The sequence below is a fragment of the Anarhichas minor genome, unplaced genomic scaffold (genome assembly GCF_050575085.1).
Source record: "Anarhichas minor isolate MPS153535 unplaced genomic scaffold, ASM5057508v1 ptg000039l, whole genome shotgun sequence".
Classification (NCBI taxonomy): Eukaryota; Metazoa; Chordata; class Actinopteri; order Perciformes; family Anarhichadidae; genus Anarhichas; species Anarhichas minor.
Genome location: NW_027466485.1, coordinates 146,102 through 165,468, shown reverse-complemented (window position 1 = coordinate 165,468; position 19,367 = coordinate 146,102). Strand labels below are relative to the sequence as shown.

Here is a 19,367-nt window from a genome sequence, read left to right as displayed (position 1 = left end):
GGCCTTTTTCATAGTAGACATTTCGACTTGTCATTTGCCACGCTCACATCACTTCACTTAAATGTCAATGTCAGCCTCCAACTTGAGTCAGAGAAGCCGGGAATTACCGACACCGACAATATCTCAGACTACAGTCACATCAACAAACTGTCGGCAACACGGCCGCAAATGCACCACCACTTGCAATTACATCAAAACCAGCTCCAGTATTATGAACAATTATTTCAGCTAACAATACATAAAACAAAAGAAGCTAACTGGCTGCAAGGTTAGCAGCGAGGCTGACCACCTTGGAATAATGCATGAACACTCAAATTCACACAAAGGAAGAATGACTTCAGTGGCCTCGAAGTTAGCAACAGCCACATTGTGACCACCTCACTCTTATTAGTAACTTAAAAGTATTTTAATTGTTTAACCTTGTCTTGGCATCTACAATATGGCACCAAGCTTGTTGTATTTACGTTTTAATATGTAGATAAGAGGAAAACAGTCCATTGTCCGAAAATAAATTTATATTTTTAAATGCAAATGACACGTGTCAACTCAAGCAAACAAGGAGTACCTGAGGACTTTATCATGAGAGAATGTACACAGGACAAAAATCCCATTAAACACTTACAGTGCACATTTACATTGGGCATCTTGTACATATTGACATTTAAACAACTCCGTGCATCAAGAAACACCATTTTCAGTGCATCTTTCAAATTAAACTTGCATACAAACACATCTGAGTATTCAAGTTTATGGGACTCAAAAGAAAAATAATACCCTGTGGAAATTTCATAACAACATCTTATTAAATGAGTTACGGTAACGTCAGTATCACATTGAAATAAAAATCAATTCGTCCACAAAGACAGTACAGAAATTGATCTTTGGTGATTTCATACATCAGATGGTTTGAGGTGGGAATCGGTTGTTTAAATTGACTAATAACTAATTCAGTTTGTTAGACGTAGACGAGACAAAGCAACAAGACAAACATCTGAAATCTCAAACCATTAAGTACATTGTTTTCAAAATCTATTTGTACAAGTCAAATTAGGATTTATACAGAGCTTGAAAAGAAAAAACAGATGACAAGTTGCATTGATAAAGGGAATTAGTCAGGTCACACGGTGCACCTTCTAACGGTAGGGAGACAGGGTAAGGGCTTGCCTTTGAGCAGCATGTCGCTTGACTGCATTCATTGTATGTTAAAGGCTGTCCGGTGTTCTGAAATCTTATTTAGACACCGTGACGGCTGCTGCTTCGTCAGTGCTGTGGTAAAGGCAAGCAGCAATATTAAATTAAATTGAAAGGTAGCCCCTTTGTATCTCTCCCCATCCCTTTTATCATACAGTACACAAACTGAAGAGAAATGTATAACTGAATACAGATTTAATCTCCACAAAAGGGATATTTTGCCTTTGATTCGTTTCGTTTCGTCAGTCCAAACAGAATCATATCAAAAAGAGGCCTTTTGTGTCCCTGTAAATTAGTCCTGCCTTGTTGGCCACAATGAGCCCTCCTTCCTCTCTTCGGGGAGCGCTGTACTCAGTGGGGCCGACTGCCGGACTCCATCTTTGGCTGCTTCTTCGTCGTTCCATTAACATTTAGCCACCCGTTCAGCCGTTTGGTCAAACCGCCGTTTAGAATATCCTGGATGTGCTGAACTATAAGATTTATGGCAACTGTATCAAGAGACAAAGAGATTGCGTGGTCAGGGTTGTGTGTGTCTTATGATTGACCATTACATTTAAGTCACAAAGCTACACATCGATCTTTGCAAAACTGATGACATCCCTATCAGCCTCAGTTGATGCCGTGGTAGCAACCTGTCAATCACAAGGTATCACATACCCTGCTTTATCATCTATTTTACTCGCAGTGGAAACATTATTTACTTAATGAACACACTATGCTGTATTGGAGAAGATTTGAAACTAGCGATTGAAACCATAAACTCATGTTGACAATGTTTACTAAGGTAATAAATCAAGTGAGAAGTAGGTTCATTTTCTCATAGAATTCTATACAACCAGACTTCTTTTTGCCACCAGAGGAGTCGCCCCCTGATGGCCATTAGAGAGAATGCAGGTTTAAGGCACTTCTACGTTGACTTCACTTAACTTGGAGCTTGCTGCCTGTGTAGACCTTAGACTGACAACACCTTCTGGACAGCATGGGAAAAACGAAGCATTCATGACGAAATGTGGCTATGGTGATGGAAAAAAATATATTAAATAAAACCATTCTGTGTCCATTATTTCATGCAACTATTCTAGTACTGCATGTAGCTATAAAATGCAGCTTTTACGTTAATATTATATTCCAAACTTTAAAAACTTTCTCCTCTGAGCAAGCTACGTAGCATCCGGTTGTAAATTCCGTCACGGAGGATGGCGATAAATTAAAAAAGTTGTCTTTGGAAGGCAGTGCAGTCTACAGTTACTTCTGCTAGTATTCTCTGCTGACCTCACCAAACTTCAGCGTCCTGCTCTCGTCCGTTAAAATGATGATTCCATGTGAATGCAGCATAGGTACTGCCCTTACTGCCAGCATGGCTGTAGACTCAGTCTTCAGTTCAAAGATTGCAGGGTATAACTGGATGCTTAGCTCTGTGACCTCAATGTAATGATAATACATAAGAGGCACAAACTGGGGCTGAGTCAGGGTAGGTATCCTGCTTCAAGATATTTAGACTATACAGTTTTGTTTTCGTCTGCAGTTTCTTTTGGATTTCAGTTTCAAAGTTCCGTTCTCAAATCAACAGACAAAGCGGTTTGGTTCTCCCAGCAGCAGATGCTTCGGCTTCCTTAGTTTTGAGAACACAATTCTCAGCTCAGAGGCCAACAACAGACACAGCTGTGTCCTTGATGATAACACTGTTAAGACTAGTGTCTCGAACACGTGGCTTCAATTTTTACACGATAGTCTGTGAGCTCCGAAAGCACAAATACTCACCGAGATTGTCAACTCCTCTCGGTATGATCACATCGGCATATTTCTTTGTCTGAATAAAAAGGACAAAAAGGTTCAACCGTGAGTCAAGGCTCAGGGGCACAATCATGCAAATGAGTGGAGTAGTGTTACAGTACATGTAGAATAGCACTTACTGGCAGACAGAACTCCTCAAATGCAGGCTTTACAAAAGTGATGTACTGTGCTAGAACGCTTTCCAAGTCCCGTCCACGTTCATTTATATCACGCAGCACTGAGGGTAGATAAGACCAGGGAAGAGTTATCTTTAACCAGTAGTTTGACATCTTTTTTTGCAGAGTTACTGTAGATGACTTGTGTTTAGGATTGTATTGCCTTTAGAGCCAGTCTAGCCGTTTCCCCCTGCCTCCAATCTTTGGGCCAAGCTGAGCTATACACCTGCCGTATTTCCCAAAATGACCAATCATCTTTAACTTAGTGTCTTGCCTCTAGCGTTTAGAAACCGGAGGGAACTGTCGCGATTGGATGTCTCACCTCTTCGAGATAGACGTGTATCTGCGTCTGTGTCTACGAACAGCTTCATTTGGAAAAGGTCTCGGATCTCCTGAGAATAGAACATCAGGATGCCCTCAAACAGCACCACATCAGCAGGGTACACTGTCACCGTCTCTTCTTTCCTGCCATACAAAAGACATAACATAAAAATACAAGTGTTGCCATGGAACATTTGCTCAATCCAAGAGTGCATTGAACCGAGCTATGGTTTGTTGTAAAAAATGTATCATTTTTTCTTTAGAAGCTACAGTCTCGCTTCAAAGCTACATTAACAATCTTCCAGTGTTTAATTATTCAGTGTTCCAGTGCTATATACACACAATTTAAATATACTTTGCAGCAATGATGAGATCATATTGTGATGTTTCAGATTTTCAAATGTTTTGCTTCCTTCTAGGCAGCTATTGGTCTCCATTCATTTCACTATGAAGACCAATTTACAAAAAAAAGGTGGCATAGTTAATCCACCACAGTGGACATTCTGTCTATTTTAAGAAGGTTCTCTCAATACGATATTCAGAGCATTTATACGACAGCAAAAATTTGCTTTGTATGACGGTGCCGTCGTGGAAGCATAGCACCCACCTTACGGTTCCCCCTCGTGTAAACACTGTTAGCTCTGTCAGCTCTGTTAGCTGCCGACTCAACCGTTGCCATGTTGAGAGCCGCATAGAGGCCATAGACATGCTCTGAATTTCGCATTTAGCACTTTTTAAGTTAATGTCACTGCTAGATTCTGGTGCATTGGAGTCCTCTTTAATAGTGCCTGGGCTGAAACGAATAAATTAAAGTATGTTGTGTCTGTATTTCGCCTGATTGATAAGACTCGTTTACCTGGAATGGGAAACAAAGTCATAAACGGGGATGTGTACGGTTTTTCCCTCCTTGATGTCCCACAAAGTTGCGATTATGAGGTCGTTGTCAAAGGCATCTATACAGAGGGAAAGAGAACAAAGCAGTTAAAACTATTTCTGCAGCCGGATGCAATATCCTGCTTTAATGTCCTGAATTATCAGCTGGAATCGCCTCTGAATGAACAAGGCAGACATTTCCCAGCAGGTGACAAGCTGTTTCAGGCCAGCAGGCGTCCATCATTGATTACCCTGCTGCCAGATGATACATGAACACAACTGAGGCATGTGACGAGGTGATTAATACCGACACACACCTGGGTGGTCGAAGTTGAACTGGCCCTTGAGTGCCTTGGCCTTCTGCTCTGGGGTGAGGACCCTGTAGAAGCTGTCTTGGCTGAGGATGGCCACCTGCCGCTGGTGGTGGTCGATCTCGTTCTGGCCCAGCAGCTCCATGATCTTGCTGCACACCGACGACTAGTCACACAAGGAGAACAAAACAGGTGGCATGGCAAAACGCTGGCCGCAAACTTGGATTGGCAGACAGATGGCTCTAAACAAGACTGCAGTTTACTTTCAGATAACGTGTGTGGGAGAGCAGGTGGCTCTGTGAGCAGTTACTCTTCTGGGGGAAAAAAACGGGGCTTAGTTCCAGGAAGTCACACCCACAAACAACTGCTGAACCAAGTTTGGTTGATATAGTCTCCTATAAAATCAACCAACATGACTAACATCGAGGAACAGGCTACTTAAATAATAAATGAATTTAGCTGCCTTGTCCAAAATGTCCCACACACAGGACTACTTGATTCGCTTGACATTTGGAGAACCACATTTGTCACACACATTGAGAAGAAGAAATAAAGACGTTGATTTTGCCTTGGCATGTGATGTCCTGATGAAAGACTCTGCAAAGCAACGGTGCAACCAAATATAAAACTAATGCGTCCATTTTGGATCTTCAAAAGAGGGAACAATACTTATTGGCAACCTTTGAAACTCAATATCAATATTGAATACAGAATGATAACGCAGATATTTAGTCTCATGACATTGAAGACACAATTGTTATGTCAATGAGGCAACCTGAGAAATGAGGTGAAGCAGACAGAGGTTGCATCAGTTTCCAGCAGACCCACCAGAAACAACAATGCAGATCATGAAGAAAACAATATATGGCATACAGGCAGCATCACATCTTAACACAGCAGCTTGGTTATTTTCAACTTCTACTTTCACAGTCTGTAAATACGTTTTATTGTTATTCTCCATTTTCAGGTGCTGATAGCCATACCCTGCGCAGGTAACGCTAATTAATTGAAATCCATTTACTCTGATCCTTGCAACCCTTTATGTCCCCTTAGAGAAACATATTGGCTGAGTCTGATTTCCAAATATCACACTATGCTTCTTTATTGATCCAAGAAAATGCCTATTTTGACAATGTATCTTATTTTGACATAAAATATGCTGTCGGCTAGCCTATACACTCATTACTTATCAGGGAATACAATCAGTCTAATTCCAACTAAAACATTAGAAATAAGCTTCGATTATTTTCCAGTAGAAAAAAAAGCGTGTCATCTTCAATTGTTTTTTTTTTTAAACGAATCCATTTATGCCGGTTGACACAGAATAATACAACAAACACCAAATAAATACCAAGAAACAGCATTAAAGCGCGTATATTATCGGCCACCCACCTTGCCGCTGGCTGTCCCTCCAGCCACACCGATGAGGAAAGGCTGCGGATTAATGCTCTCATTTTCGGCTTGGTCACCTTGCTTTGTTTCGCTGTCTCCTGCCATGCTTCATCTGCAGCACGATGCGGCCCTCGAAAAACACACACACGGGGGTGCCTGAGCTCCTCGCGTGCTCCTCCCATTTAATGATGGTTTATGATGACGGCTGGCGTTAATGGGCATGCAAGGACAAGATGACGGTGATCATATTGTGATGATGCTTACGTTGACGAGATGTTGAAATCAGAATTGGGTAAATTATATTTTTAAAAATCAGCTTTCCATTCTCTCACTGTCATTACATCTACATGTTTTTATTTATACATTTGAGAGAAAAGCATTTATTTCAGTAAATTTTTTTGGGTGCACCTGCCCATCTGCCCATGCAATATACGGTAATACACAGACACATACATTTTATATATATATATATATATATATTATATATGTATATTATGAATATATAAAATGTATAGTATAGTCGTGTACTACAGATAGTATAAAGTATGGTATGTAGTGTAATAATAATAATAATAATAATAACTTTATTTATTTAGCACCTTTAAAAACAATTTACAGTTTATAAAGTGCTTTGCCAGACAAAGCAGCAAAAGCAAGGCAATAATAACAATAACAGAAAGCTCAGTGAGACAGTCGATACAAATAAACTAAGAAATATCTAAAATAAAATATAAATTGTGAAATAATTTAGTAAAATCAACAAATTAAAAAAACCAGTCAAACAGTTTGAGGCCGTTGAACCGGAAGTACTTTTCACATGCATGACCTCCTCTCTACTGCTGACATCAGCGCAGTGAGTCTAAGACCAGTGTAATGTGCTCACTGCTCGTGGAGGAGCTTCTAATGATAGACTGACCTATCTGCGGTCGGATAAACGGGACAGTAGACGGGACCAGAGCACAATGAGCACCATGTTTGCAGACACTATCCTCATCGTGTTTATCTCCGTTTGCACAGCGCTGTTGGCCGAAGGTGAGTAAAATCCTGCTGACAGTCCGACAGACAGCTCGAGTATGAAGGCATTTTACTATCATCCAAGAAACACATTGATACGCCATGTTTTTACACCCGTCTCCATTAAATAGCGGGGCAATGTTGTTTACGTTATTAATATTGATTAATGGCTACTTTTGGTGCTTGTGAGGACCAGTAGTGTGCTAGCTACTCAGCGCATTTAGCTAACTAAGCTAATGCCTGACGTTAGTAAGTCAGACGCAAATAAGACTTCCGGTTAAATTTTCATAATAAAAGACTAGCGTTTACGCTCTTTGTAATGTAGGTATACATTTTGCTTAATTAATTCCCTCTGAAAACTGCATTTGACCCATCCTAATTAAGGAGAGGAGAAATTACAATGTATATTTTGTTTTGCATTAAAGTTTTATTGATAATACAGCAACATTTAAGACGAACAATATCCCTTTTATTTATATTTGCTGATTGTTTTTAGTTGTCCAAGAGCATAGATTGTGAATTACATTACATTACAGTCATTTAGCAGATGCTTTTATCCAAAGCGACTTACAATTCAGATTCTATAACATTTTCTATACCGTATGCACAACTACGGGAGCAATTGGGTTAAGGGTTAAGTGTCTTGCTCAAGGACACATCGACATGCAACTAGCAGAACCAGAGCCGGGATTGAACCGCCGACCCTCTGATTGAAAGACGGCCCTGCTATCCACTTAGCCACAGTCGCCCAATTAAGTGCAGTTTAGCATCTGACATTTGAATTCTACTTTGACTGAAAACTAATGAAACAAGATGGCCACACAATGTTATTTACCGTTTTAGAATTGGTCATTCTTTTCCACTAGGAGTATGCAAAATGTAAACAAGTCTCAGTTACAGTGTATGTAACTGTATGTTGTGATATCAGTATGTGTGATAATACCATAACTTTTCTGGGAACCCCCCCCCCCCCCCCAAAAAAAATGCTTATTAATAAAAATAATCAGACAGAAATGTCTGGCTGTTGGCTGATCCAATAAATATAATATCGAATAGTGGAGAAATCTGACAAATGTATATTGTCTCAACGCATATGTCCCATGTTGCACCATAGTGGCAGCGGTCCAAAAGAGTTGTTCTACTTTATAAACAAACATGTTCTTCTGATTTTTCTCCCCAGGAATTACCTGGGTTTTAGTGTATCGCACTGAAAAGTACAAGAGGCTAAAGGCTGAAGTGGAAAAACAGAGCAAAAAACGTAAGTGACTCATACGTGAACCTCATACTGTCGTTTCTGTTTTGATTATCTTTCCGTACACCGTTTGATGCATTCTCTGTTGCTTGTTTGATATTAGTTGAGAAGAAAAAGGAAACCATCACAGAATCCGCAGGACGTCAGCAGAAGAAGAAAATTGGTAAGAACCCCCTGTAAACAAATCGGCTGAGAAATAAGTTGCTTTTATGCCAACGAGAAAGCCAAAAGCACGACATCTCTGCCTTTCTCCTCACTTTGACAAGTGTTCCTCGATAAGTGATGTATGCGTCTGAATGTATTACAGAAAGACAAGAAGAGAAACTGAAGAACAACAACAGAGACTTGTCTATGGTGAGAGACAATTTGTTTACAATAAATATGCAATGCTCTGATAAATCTATTATTATATTGTCGTATGAAATCATGTCTGGGATTCTGGTTCTTTTGGATGTATTTAAGAATAAATATGATATGACAACATTAACAGGCTGACCTACACTTTAACATTATCAATGTATTTGAATGTGTCAGTATTGCCAAACTGTAGTGAGATGTGATCTAACTTCAAATTTCCATTTTTAATCTTGCGTTTGTTTTGCAGGTGCGCATGAAGTCCATGTTCGCCATCGGCTTCTGCTTCACAGCTTTGATGGGCATGTTCAACTCCATGTAAGTGATGCACGAAGTTAAAGCAAGTTTATTTTACATCTTCATCTTTTGATTTATAGAAACGATCAACCGGAATAAGAGAAAAGTTCAAATGGCGATGACCTTCAGTCTGTGTTGATGAGGAATTATGCATTATGCATTTGACAAAAGTAAAATCTTGTGTAATGTGTGTCGCAAACTTCTTCATCCCACTTCATTGTATTACTCAGCTTCGACGGAAGAGTAGTGGCCAAGTTGCCGTTTGTGCCGCTCTCCTACATCCAGGGACTGTCTCATCGCAACCTGCTGGGCGAGGATTACACGGACTGCTCCTTCATCTTCCTCTACATCCTGTGCACCATGTCCATCAGACAGGTAACTTCTACACTAGACCCAGGGAGAGGTTGTGTCGATATTTTGAACATCAAACAAATAAGTTAGGAAAACACAGACTGGAAAGTGACTTTGGCAATCTCAATAATTGAGACATTCGTATTAAGAAATAACCCTCTAAAACCCCAGATTAATATACCCAGCATGTTACAGCAATGCTGTGCTTTGGGAAAGGCCAATCAGTTTTCCGGCATCTTCAAAAATGATACAGTTCATGTACTTGTATATTTTTCATATTTTTGTTGTTGTTCTGCATCTTCTCTCCAGAACATTCAGAAGATGCTCGGTCTCGCGCCCTCCAGAGCTGCAACCAAACAGGCTGGAGGCTTCCTGGGACCTCCTCCCCAAGCAGCCAAGTTTTCCTGATCGCCAGGCCGGTTCAACGGCCTCCGTTCCCGCACTGCGACTGTGTGCAGCCGCGGCTCCGTCCCCAGAGCACAGACCGAACGGATTCTGCGGTGCTGGATGGAGCAAAGGCGTTATCTGCCGCTGCGTCACTAACTTCGGTCGGATTTCTCATTCATGTTTTGTTTATTTAACTTCAAGATCGTCTCGCTTAGAAATTAAAAGAAGAAAATGAGTCCATGATTAAGTTGATTACCAAAGGATACAGATGATACCTTGTGTTCAGCACAGGCCATACATTGTTTTGAGATTTCAATGATTAATTGGCACAGTAACATCTGATCTGTTTGTCAGTATTATTGTATGTCATTGTCTGTATCCTTATTTCTTACTTATTAATAAAGTTGTATGATAACTCTTTATTGGTGTTTTTCTTTTGTATTATAAATCTATATATTTATTCCAGATTATTTTCTTTTCTCCCTCTTTGGAAAGCCACACTGTGGCTCTTTACACACTGTGAGGCGCTGTAGGACTCTATTCCAGGACCAGCTTCCTCCCTTAGCTGTCCGGTTGCTGAACTCTGCACCTTGATTTGAAACAGTTGTCAAATCCATTAGCATGTTGCATATAGAGTGAACTACCGTTATGAAGCTGGTGATGTAGCCTTCGTGCTGCCGCTAGCCCTGAATAGGATATATGACATAATGAATAGATGAGTGGAAATGTTTACATAAAACATTTACGTGGCTCTTTTAAGAATACAGTAAAACAAACCATGTCGCCCCGATTTATTTACAGGTGCTGGTCATATAATTAGAATATCATCAAAAAGGTGATTTATTTCACTAATTCCATTCAAAAAGTGAAACTTGTCTATTATATTCATTCATTACACACAGACTGATATATTTCAAATGTTTATTTATTTTAATTTTGATGATTATAACTGACAACTAAGGAAAATCCCAAATTCAGTATCTCAGAAAATTAGAATATTGTGAAAAGGTTCAATATTGAAGAGACCTGGTGCCACACTCTAATCAGCTAATTAACTCTAAACACCTGCAAAGGCCTTTAAATGGTCTCTCAGTCTAGTTCTGTAGGCTACACAATCATGGGGAAGACTGCTGACTTGACAGTTGTCCAAAAGACGACCATTGACACCTTGCACAAGGAGGGCAAGACACAAAAGGTCATTGCAAAAGAGGCTGGCTGTTCACAGAGCTCTGTGTCCAAGCACATTAATAGAGAGGCGAAGTGAAGGAAAAGATGTGGTAGAAAAAAGTGTACAAGCAATAGGGATAACCGCACCCTGGAGAGGATTGTGAAACAAAACCGATTCAAAAATGTGGGGGAGATTCAGAAAGAGTGGACTGCAGCTGGAGTCAGTGCTTCAAGAACCACTACGCACAGACGTATGCAAGACATGGGTTTCAGCTGTCGCATTCCTTGTGTCAAGCCACTCTTGAACAACAGACAGCGTCAGAAGTGTCTCGCCTGGGCTAAAGACAAAAAGGACTGGACTGCTGCTGAGTGGTCCAAAGTTATGTTCTCTGATGAAAGTCAATTTTGCATTTCCTTTGGAAATCAGGGTCCCAGAGTCTGGAGGAAGAGAGGAGAGACGCACAATCCACGTTGCTTGAGGTCCAATGTAAAGTTTCCACAGTCAGTGATGGTTTGGGGTGCCATGTCATCTGCTGGTGTTGGTCCACTGTGTTTTCTGAGGTCCAAGGTCAACGCAGCCGTATACCAGGAAGTTTTAGAGCACTTCATGCTTCCTGCTGCTGACCAACTTTATGGAGATGCAGATTTCATTTTCCAACAGGACTTGGCACCTGCACACAGTGCCAAAGCAACCAGTACCTGGTTTAAGGACCATGGTATCCCTGTTCTTAATTGGCCAGCAAACTCGCCTGACCTTAACCCCATAGAAAATCTATGGGGTATTGTGAAGAGGATGATGCGAAATGCCAGACCCAACAATGCAGAAGAGCTGAAGGCCACTATCAGAGCAACCTGGGCTCTCATAACACCTGAGCAGTGCCACAGACTGATCGACTCCATGCCACGCCGCATTGCTGCAGTAATTCAGGCAAAAGGAGCCCCAACTAAGTATTGAGTGCTGTACATGCTCATACTTTTCATGTTCATACTTTTCAGTTGGCCAAGATTTCTAAAAATCCTTTCTTTGTATTGGTCTTAAGTAATATTCAAATTTTCTGAGATACTGAATTTGGGATTTTCCTTAGTTGCCATGATTTTAATCTGTGTCTGGTGTCATGGAGGGGGCGTGTCCTGTCAGCAAATCGGGGCGTGACAATGTGCATGAAACCTGAAATCTCCGTCAAGATTGAGTCCATCTGCTGAAGCACAACCGGTGAGTTTGCATCAATCTGTGTTAAACTACGTGTGCATGCTCTCGTGCGCGTGTTTCCTCGCACTGGTTTGGCTAAGGGCCTTTGTGAACTTTGTGCCAGCTCAGCTTAATATAGTGCAAACAGCTGGCTAACGGCGAGAGCGTGCAGTGTGATTGACTAATCGCTAAACGGCTACTCTGCTGTATTTCCCAGTGTCCTTGCAGGTCCTCTCCCCGTGACGATGGCCCAGTCTATCCTCGACACCATGCCCGGAGCCGCGACAGGCACCGTGCTGATCTCAGATCCGCTGAATTTCTGGGGTGGGAAGCGAGTGAAGCCCAGACAGGAGACGAACGCAGAGCCCGTGTTCGAGCCTGCGACTGGTAAATTGACTGAAGTCTGCTTCGTATGTTGACTCTTAATAATGACATTAGTGAAATATGTTCAAGCCCAGTTTAAAGGTTGGCAGGGTCGCTATAAGGACATGACGTCGTGTAACAGAAACCCTCTTCTTCTTCTTCTTTGGTGGGGCGGAGTAAGAAAATGACCCTACTGTTCACTTGATGTATTGCCTCAGTAAACATTGTGAACAGGACTTTATGGCCTAAGTCGCTAGTTTCAAGTCTTCATGATGTCCCTGTAGTACATTTACCGGCAAGGTAGGCCACCTGGGTCTGGGGCCCCCAACTAAAAGGGCCTTAAAACGCTTGAATTATGTTACTTTTTTAAGTCATTGTAGTTTGAAATAACTTTCCAAAGCACCTAAAAGATATGCAACTCAATTGTATACTACTTACTGTGTACTTATACTTGGAGGAAAACGTTGTAGTAGTACAACTCCAAGGAAGTGAAGAAGAGTTCTCTTTTAAAGTGAACTGCAGTCAACGAGGTGCTGTCTGCCCGCTGCGGACGACATGCTGGACTCAAGTCTGCGGGAAGCCGAAGTTTAGTAATATTGAACATGCTGCCTGTCCAAAATTGCACCAAATGCTACAAAGCGCTCCATGGGGTTCCCAGCATTACACCCGTCCCTGTGTATGTGTGAAGTAGAAATTCCTCGCTTCATAGTTCGATGTATCTAGTGGTGTAACGGACCATTGTGGATCCCCTCGTGGTTCGGCGCGGATTAATTACACAGTTTAACCATCACAGTGTGAAATAAAGTTTTACTTACGATCGTAATCCGCCAATATACAGTAAAATATGTGATCAGGACATCATTCTGTTCGCCGATCCGTGATCATGTTACATTGTAAACAACAAATCTGTGTTGAAATTGACAGCACGAGAGCTGGTAACGTTAGCAGCGCTGCTAACGGCTAACATACGGAGGTTCCATTTAGTTGCATTTTTATGCGTTCAGGTTCTGTTCAGTGAAAATTAGTATTGGTTATCGAGTATCGAAGTTAAATTATACTTATATTATACTTTTTATATACAGTTTATGAAGTTATAACGTTTTCATGATGTGTTCATGTGTAATTGTAAAATGTAGTTTTGGTACAGTTTGAAGGAGATGTTCTGACCTGTTTACACCAGCTCTAAGAAGCTTAGAAAACACCATTAAAGCTGTACGATCCGTTGCACTACTGGATGTGTGTAGGAATAAAAGGGATTTCTACGTAGTTCTTTCCCCTTATATCTTGTCTTGGAGCTCAGCCAGTCTGTAACCCTGCTGTTGTTGTTTGTGCAGGCCGCGTCATCTGTCAGATGGTTCCCTGTGGGGCTGAGGAGGTGGATGAGGCCATAAAGAGCGCCCACGCTGCCTACCTACAATGGAGCAAACTGTCCGGCATGGAGAGGGCTCGGGTGATGTTAGAGGCCGCCCGCATTATCAGGGTGAGCCGGTCAAGCTGTGTCATCATCATCCAGTCTGGAAACCAGGCCGTCTGATTTCAGTGTTGCGCAACATAACTTGGAGTAGACTTTGGCAAGCTTTTAGTAAGACACTAGTTATTCATTAAAAGCACAAACATGCCCCCCTATCTCTACAGCTGGCCGACATTTGCACAATACAAACCTTTGTGTGTCTGTGCGGCCTCATTGATGTCATGCAGTTTTGGATTTTAACCTCAATTTCTCCGAGTCATTGTATATTCTTAAAGCTATATACATGAAATGACACCAAATTACCATGTACATGTTGAAATAGTTTGGTCAAAGTTTGCATTTACAGCCCCCCCCCTGTTATTCCAATACAAATAGGAAAGAAGAGAGAAAATCGCAAAGCTGGAAGTGATCAACAATGGCAAGTCCATCACTGAGGCGCTGGTGGATATTGATGTCGCCTGGCAGTGCATTGAGTACTACGCTGGCCTGGCTGGTACACTCGCAGGTGGGTGCACAAACACTTTTTTGTTTTTGTCACATAAAAAACAAAAAGTGTGATTTTTACAAAAGTTCCAAAACTAAAGTGTTGTTTTTAAAGTTGCATTGTGTTTCGTCCATGGAAGGCCAGCACATCCAGCTTCCTGGCGGATCCTTTGCTTACACCAGGAGGGAGCCCCTTGGTGTGTGCGTGGGAATCGGTGCATGGAATTACCCCTTCCAGATAGCATCATGGAAGTCCGCTCCTGCTCTGGCATGTGGTGAGTGTCTTAACAGTGTGTATTACCACATTTTAAAATGTATCCCTTAAACTTCGGCTTGAAGTGTTTAAAATGCGGTTGTGTTTAGGTAACGCCATGGTGTTCAAGCCCTCTCCGATGACTCCTGTCACTGCCGTCATTCTGGCTGAGATTTACAAAGAGGCGGGGGTGCCCGATGGGCTCTTCTGTGTGGTGCAAGGCGGGGCAGACACCGGCACGTTGCTCTGCCATCACCCGACGGTCGCCAAAGTATCTTTCACCGGCAGTGTGCCAACGGGCAAAAAGGTGCAGAGACCGTGGCAGTGTGGTTGCATGATTAAACCCAAATACGTGACATTGTTTACATAGACTTTTCAAGAAAATGGAAGATTTTTATTTAATTTTTTTACCATAGTGAAATGAAAGTCAAACACTGGATTCCTGGGAAGTAGAAACCCCCATTCAAAGCATAAACAAATGGCAGTATTGGGAAATATATTGCAGTAAAGTATTTGTGCTGCGTCATAACTCTTTAAGTGCTCCACGAGGCTTCAATTGTCTCGGTTGTTAATGCCCAGTGTGCTCTTCTTGCCCTCAGGTCATGGAAATGTCTGCAAAGGGGGTGAAGCAGGTGACTCTGGAGCTTGGAGGGAAATCTCCCCTCCTGATCTTCAAAGACTGTGAGCTGGAAAATGCGGTGAAGGGAGCACTCATGGCAAACTTCCTGACACAGGGGCAGGTGAGGCACTTGTACCATGTATGTGTTACGGTGTCAAGCTCGACCTGATCAAATACACTCTTTTATTTCTACATATTAGGTTTGCTGCAATGGCACCAGAGTGTATGTGCAAAGAGAGATCATGCCCCAGTTCCTTGAAGAAGTCGTGAAAAGGACCAAGGCCATCCCCGTGGGTGACCCACTGCTGGACGGCACCCGGATGGGCGCGCTGATCAGCAAGCCGCAGCTGGAGAAAGTGCTGGGATTTGTCAACCAGGCCAAGAAAGAGGTAGTGCTTCTAATCCTCTCCGAGCATTCGATCAGCGGAACCTTTAATAATCCCCGTGGAAGAATTGAGCAAACGTGGAGAGTCGTTTCCCTGAGAGTGAATCCGCTGTGATATCACCGCCACTGCTTTCATATAGACCCCAAAGCAGTTATGTGAAGTTTAATTATACTTATCTCACTTCCCATAATTATTTTTGACTAATACGTCTTGTCTTTCCAGGGAGCCAAAGTGCTTTGCGGAGGAGAGCCGATTGTCCCCAGTGACCCCATATTGAAAGGGGGCTACTTCATGACACCTTGTGTGCTTGGTAAGTGACGCTACACCACATCACATGATCAGTCAGTTTTTTGTGTCCCCGGTATGCTACACCCAGTCTGTCCCCCCCCCCACAGATAACTGCAGGGATGACATGACCTGTGTGAAGGAGGAGATCTTTGGCCCGGTCATGTCAGTGCTGCCTTTTGACACGGAGGAGGAAGTGATCGGAAGAGCCAACAACACCACGTTTGGTTTGGCCTCCGGAGTCTTCACCAGGTCAGCAGAGTTCAGGCAGATCACACGCATGGAGTTGTTTGGAAGTCCGTTGCAACTACTGATTCACAACGCTCTCAAAGATAATGAGGTTGTTGCACATTCCATTGGCTGCCGCCCAGGGCCTCTACAGAGCAGCCGATAAGAGTGTTGCAATTACCAAGTGGAATTAGTTGCGCCACAGTAACCTCTGTGGTTGCGAGAACAGACGACGCAGCATTTTAACTGTGTGGTCAAGTTCCATACAGACTTTTCTTTTTATGTTATAAAACTGAAATTTGTTCCTTTCTTCTGCCTGCAGGGACATTTCCCGAGCTCATCGCGTGGCCGGGAACCTGGAGGCAGGGACCTGCTTCATCAACAACTACAACATCAGCCCTGTGGAAGTGCCATTTGGAGGATACAAGATGTCAGGTAGGGGTGTTTATTGTTTGAAAGGTTAAAATGGTCCAAATTATTATGTTTGTCATTGTAACTGCAAAGGAAATATGTTCATAGTATAACATTTCATTGTCTGTTAACATGAGCTCTACTGTGCTGCACCAGGTTTTGGCAGAGAGAACGGCCAGGTGACAATCGAGTACTACTCCCAGCTGAAGACGGTGGTTGTGGAAATGGGCGACGTCGACAGCCTCTTCTAAACTCCTCTACCCAAGTTAATGCAGCTGTGCCAGAACTGTGGATTAAACACTTTATCAAACAAATTGCTGCTTTGATGTCAAACTAACTGCCTATTAACACGAAGAACAAATGCTAGTGTGTTTGCCTAAAGAGTGAGCCTTAATTAGAATTCATGTGTGTAGTGAACTGTGAATCAGGGTTAATCAGTCTGTGTCTGCTTTTTTATACTAGATGCTTATCTGACACACTATTGGACAACTAACGCCTTTCTATCAAAATAAAATGTTTTAGATACAAAGACTATGCATGGTTGCTTCAGAATAAAAGATGATTAAAGATTAATTAGTATCACTTCATGAGTGACAACTGAGTAACTCATAAGTATTGACCATGTATACCATCATTCACATTTTTACGAATATCCAATTGCTGATATGGACATTTCAGTACAATAGAGCGCTGCAGTTATGAGTCTTAAAACCTGGAAATGACTGAGCATTGTGGCACCTCTGGTTCCCTCATCTTGAAGTAAAGAGGTTTTGGTCAAATGCCTGAAATAAGGTTTTGGGTTAACAATTAAGAGACTTGGGATGTACCCGATAATGACGATGTTGGATGACCATTTATCTGTTCATATGAGTGGAGTAATTAAGAGCTATTAGGCTCATAGCAGACATGCAAATAAGGGTAATAGATGTATTAAATAATAAACTCTTCTACTTCTATTAAGTGTGTCCATAGCTCTTACTGCACAGCTGGAAGCCAAAAACAAATCCCATGAGTTGGAGGTGTGTAAGCTGAGGGCAGAGATGAGCTGACCCAGGAGAGAGACTATCTGAAAGAACAGTTGGCATTCAGTAAGTCTCCCAACACACAGTTGGGTCTTATAATATAAGTCTAACTCTGGACTCTAGAGTATTCATGCACCATGTTTTTCTTTGGGCATTGTGCTGTAAGCCTTATGTTTGTATTTGTATCTTGTTAACGCTCAATGGAATCTTCCTATGATACTACTGTATGTCTGACTCTAACGCATCAGAGGAGGAGGAGGACAAGACAAAGAATAATAAAGGGAAAAAGGATGGGAAGAAGTCCAAGCAAAGACATGTCCGAGGTTAAAATGTTACTTTCACCCCCTTTCGCTTGCTGGGTGTTCAGTTTGATCATGCTGAGCTCTGCTCTACAATTGTTCCTCTTCTGTCTGGTTCTCCCCACAACAAGGCATTGCATGTGCAATAGTTGATGGTGTTAAATAATTATTTTTACCGTAACAAATTACATTAAAAAGTAATGGTAAAGCATCTACATGTCGGTCTCTTACAACCATTCTTATCTCACTTTAGACTGTGTGTGTGTGTGCTCTTAATTGCAGCCCAAAAAACAGAACAGGTGGTGGCCCCGTACAAAAAATAAATAAATATTGATATGTTCTTTATCACTTTGTGTTGTGTCTATTTGCCTTTTCTGTTGAGAAGATAACTTAAGGACCCAAACAGCTGAGCGGATCGGCAGGCCAGCAAAGTGACGGTCTCCCCAACCAGGAAGAGCGTGCTGGTAATAAGACAACGGACAATGCACCCCCTCTCCCCCCTCCTTCCCTTCCTACTCCCAGCGGTAGCGTAAAGACTGAGTTTTATTTCCTTTTCTTCCTTTTCTTTTATGCATTCAAGTAACCTGGCAGTGTCTGCTTCTTTGACATTACATCTCTCCAAACCACATCTGTTGGACCTGTAAGAAATCGTTGGACAAACTGGAACCTGAAAAACAGTACACTTTGAGGGACCCGATGCAGCCTGTCCCAGAAGAAGTCCACCAAGATGGCCTTTAACCTTTGTGTTTGGCATTTAGGTGGTTCCACGGGTCAAGCTGTGCCACCAAAGTATTATTAACTAGTGCACTGCCTCTGTAGGACACCTATTTTCTCTACCATCCCCTCTCAGTTCTTATGGACTATATGTTTGTTACCAACGTACACGGCAAGACAATTAAAAACCGTCCCTTTTCAAGGTCCACCCTCCTGGTAGACTGGGCGGACCCCAGCTCCCAACTGCCAGCGCTAAATTTTTTGCCAAATGAATCTTCGCAGCTGATAAGGTGCCAAAATCTTTAACAAATAGTCCCCAGTTTAATAATCTCCCTCTGGTTTTTAATAAAAAAGAACAATGGTGTCAGCATTAGCTGATAAAATGTGACCTTTAACACCCGACCTTTGATGTTTGCTCTTATTTTATATAACATGGGTTCAATAATCAACAGAAACTGCATCCATGAGGGAGAGGCCGAAACATCCCACAGTCTTCCAGACTAAAGGTGCTTTTATACCAGGAAATAAAAAACGATTGAACCCGTTAGAGACTCTCTGCTTCATTATTAAGTGTGTTTGTAACAACTAGATGTGAAATGACAGAAGAAACTGAATTATTTGGTGTTTTGTTATTCTTTTGCAGGGTATATTATGACCATAACATACATTAGGCTACATGTTTTTGTTTACTACTTTGCTCACATGTGCTGCCTGCTGGCTATTGGTGCGCACTGCAGCTAGGGCAGAACCAGTTGGATAAAAATAAAAGTCTCCCCTCCCTAAAG

At 42.0% G+C, this 19,367-nt stretch overlaps 3 protein-coding genes across 9 annotated transcripts; 2 read left to right on the top strand and 1 right to left on the bottom strand.

The window, feature by feature from the left end:
• Positions 1-497: 497 nt before the first annotated feature.
• uck2a (uridine-cytidine kinase 2a) lies at positions 498-6,215 on the bottom strand. 7 transcript variants are annotated; one of them, XM_076107443.1, is made up of 8 exons: positions 6,038-6,214; positions 4,652-4,811; positions 4,318-4,414; positions 3,463-3,605; positions 3,105-3,202; positions 2,953-3,001; positions 2,119-2,161; positions 498-1,679 (listed from the first exon to the last, which is right to left on the bottom strand). In XM_076107443.1, the coding sequence occupies exons 1-8, from the start codon at positions 6,140-6,142 to the stop codon at positions 1,595-1,597; spliced, it is 780 nt and encodes a 259-aa protein (XP_075963558.1). In that variant the 5' UTR covers positions 6,143-6,214; the 3' UTR covers positions 498-1,594. The 7 variants fall into 7 exon arrangements, with proteins under 7 accessions (XP_075963558.1, XP_075963559.1, XP_075963560.1 ...); XM_076107444.1 differs by having other exon boundaries at positions 2,119-2,158; XM_076107446.1 differs by having other exon boundaries at positions 1,553-1,679; positions 2,119-2,204; positions 6,038-6,215.
• A 646-nt stretch (positions 6,216-6,861) lies between these two features.
• Positions 6,862-10,112, top strand: tmco1 (transmembrane and coiled-coil domains 1). The gene is made up of 7 exons (XM_076107449.1): positions 6,862-7,069; positions 8,232-8,309; positions 8,407-8,466; positions 8,611-8,657; positions 8,908-8,975; positions 9,185-9,329; positions 9,615-10,112. Exons 1-7 carry the CDS (start codon positions 7,000-7,002, stop codon positions 9,711-9,713), a joined length of 567 nt encoding a protein of 188 aa, XP_075963564.1. The 5' UTR covers positions 6,862-6,999; the 3' UTR covers positions 9,714-10,112.
• A 1,814-nt stretch (positions 10,113-11,926) lies between these two features.
• Positions 11,927-17,503, top strand: aldh9a1a.1 (aldehyde dehydrogenase 9 family, member A1a, tandem duplicate 1). The gene is made up of 12 exons (XM_076107480.1): positions 11,927-12,072; positions 12,266-12,435; positions 13,746-13,891; positions 14,258-14,387; positions 14,506-14,640; positions 14,729-14,925; positions 15,218-15,358; positions 15,438-15,626; positions 15,846-15,933; positions 16,019-16,160; positions 16,459-16,571; positions 16,704-17,503. Exons 2-12 carry the CDS (start codon positions 12,294-12,296, stop codon positions 16,796-16,798), a joined length of 1,518 nt encoding a protein of 505 aa, XP_075963595.1. The 5' UTR covers positions 11,927-12,072; positions 12,266-12,293; the 3' UTR covers positions 16,799-17,503.
• Positions 17,504-19,367: the final 1,864 nt, after the last annotated feature.

Bases quoted from the DNA above. Each gene is read 5' to 3' on its own strand.
- uck2a (XM_076107442.1), bottom strand. From the start codon at position 6,142: ATGGCAGGAGACAGCGAAACAAAGCAAGGTGACCAAGCCGAAAATGAG. The intron at 3,606-4,317 runs GTAAACGAGTCT...TTTGTATGGCAG, and splicing joins GACTTTGTTTCCCATTCCAG to GAAAGAAGAGACGGTGACAG. The intron at 1,680-2,952 runs GTGAGTATTTGT...CTCTTGATACAG, and splicing joins GAGAGGAGTTGACAATCTCG to TTGCCATAAATCTTATAGTT.
- tmco1 (XM_076107449.1), top strand. From the start codon at position 7,000: ATGAGCACCATGTTTGCAGACACTATCCTCATCGTGTTTATCTCCGTT. The intron at 8,310-8,406 runs GTAAGTGACTCA...GTTTGATATTAG, and splicing joins GGAAAAACAGAGCAAAAAAC to TTGAGAAGAAAAAGGAAACC. The intron at 8,976-9,184 runs GTAAGTGATGCA...TGTATTACTCAG, and splicing joins ATGGGCATGTTCAACTCCAT to CTTCGACGGAAGAGTAGTGG.
- aldh9a1a.1 (XM_076107480.1), top strand. From the start codon at position 12,294: ATGGCCCAGTCTATCCTCGACACCATGCCCGGAGCCGCGACAGGCACC. The intron at 16,161-16,458 runs GTCAGCAGAGTT...TTCTGCCTGCAG, and splicing joins GCCTCCGGAGTCTTCACCAG to GGACATTTCCCGAGCTCATC. The intron at 16,572-16,703 runs GTAGGGGTGTTT...GTGCTGCACCAG, and splicing joins TGGAGGATACAAGATGTCAG to GTTTTGGCAGAGAGAACGGC.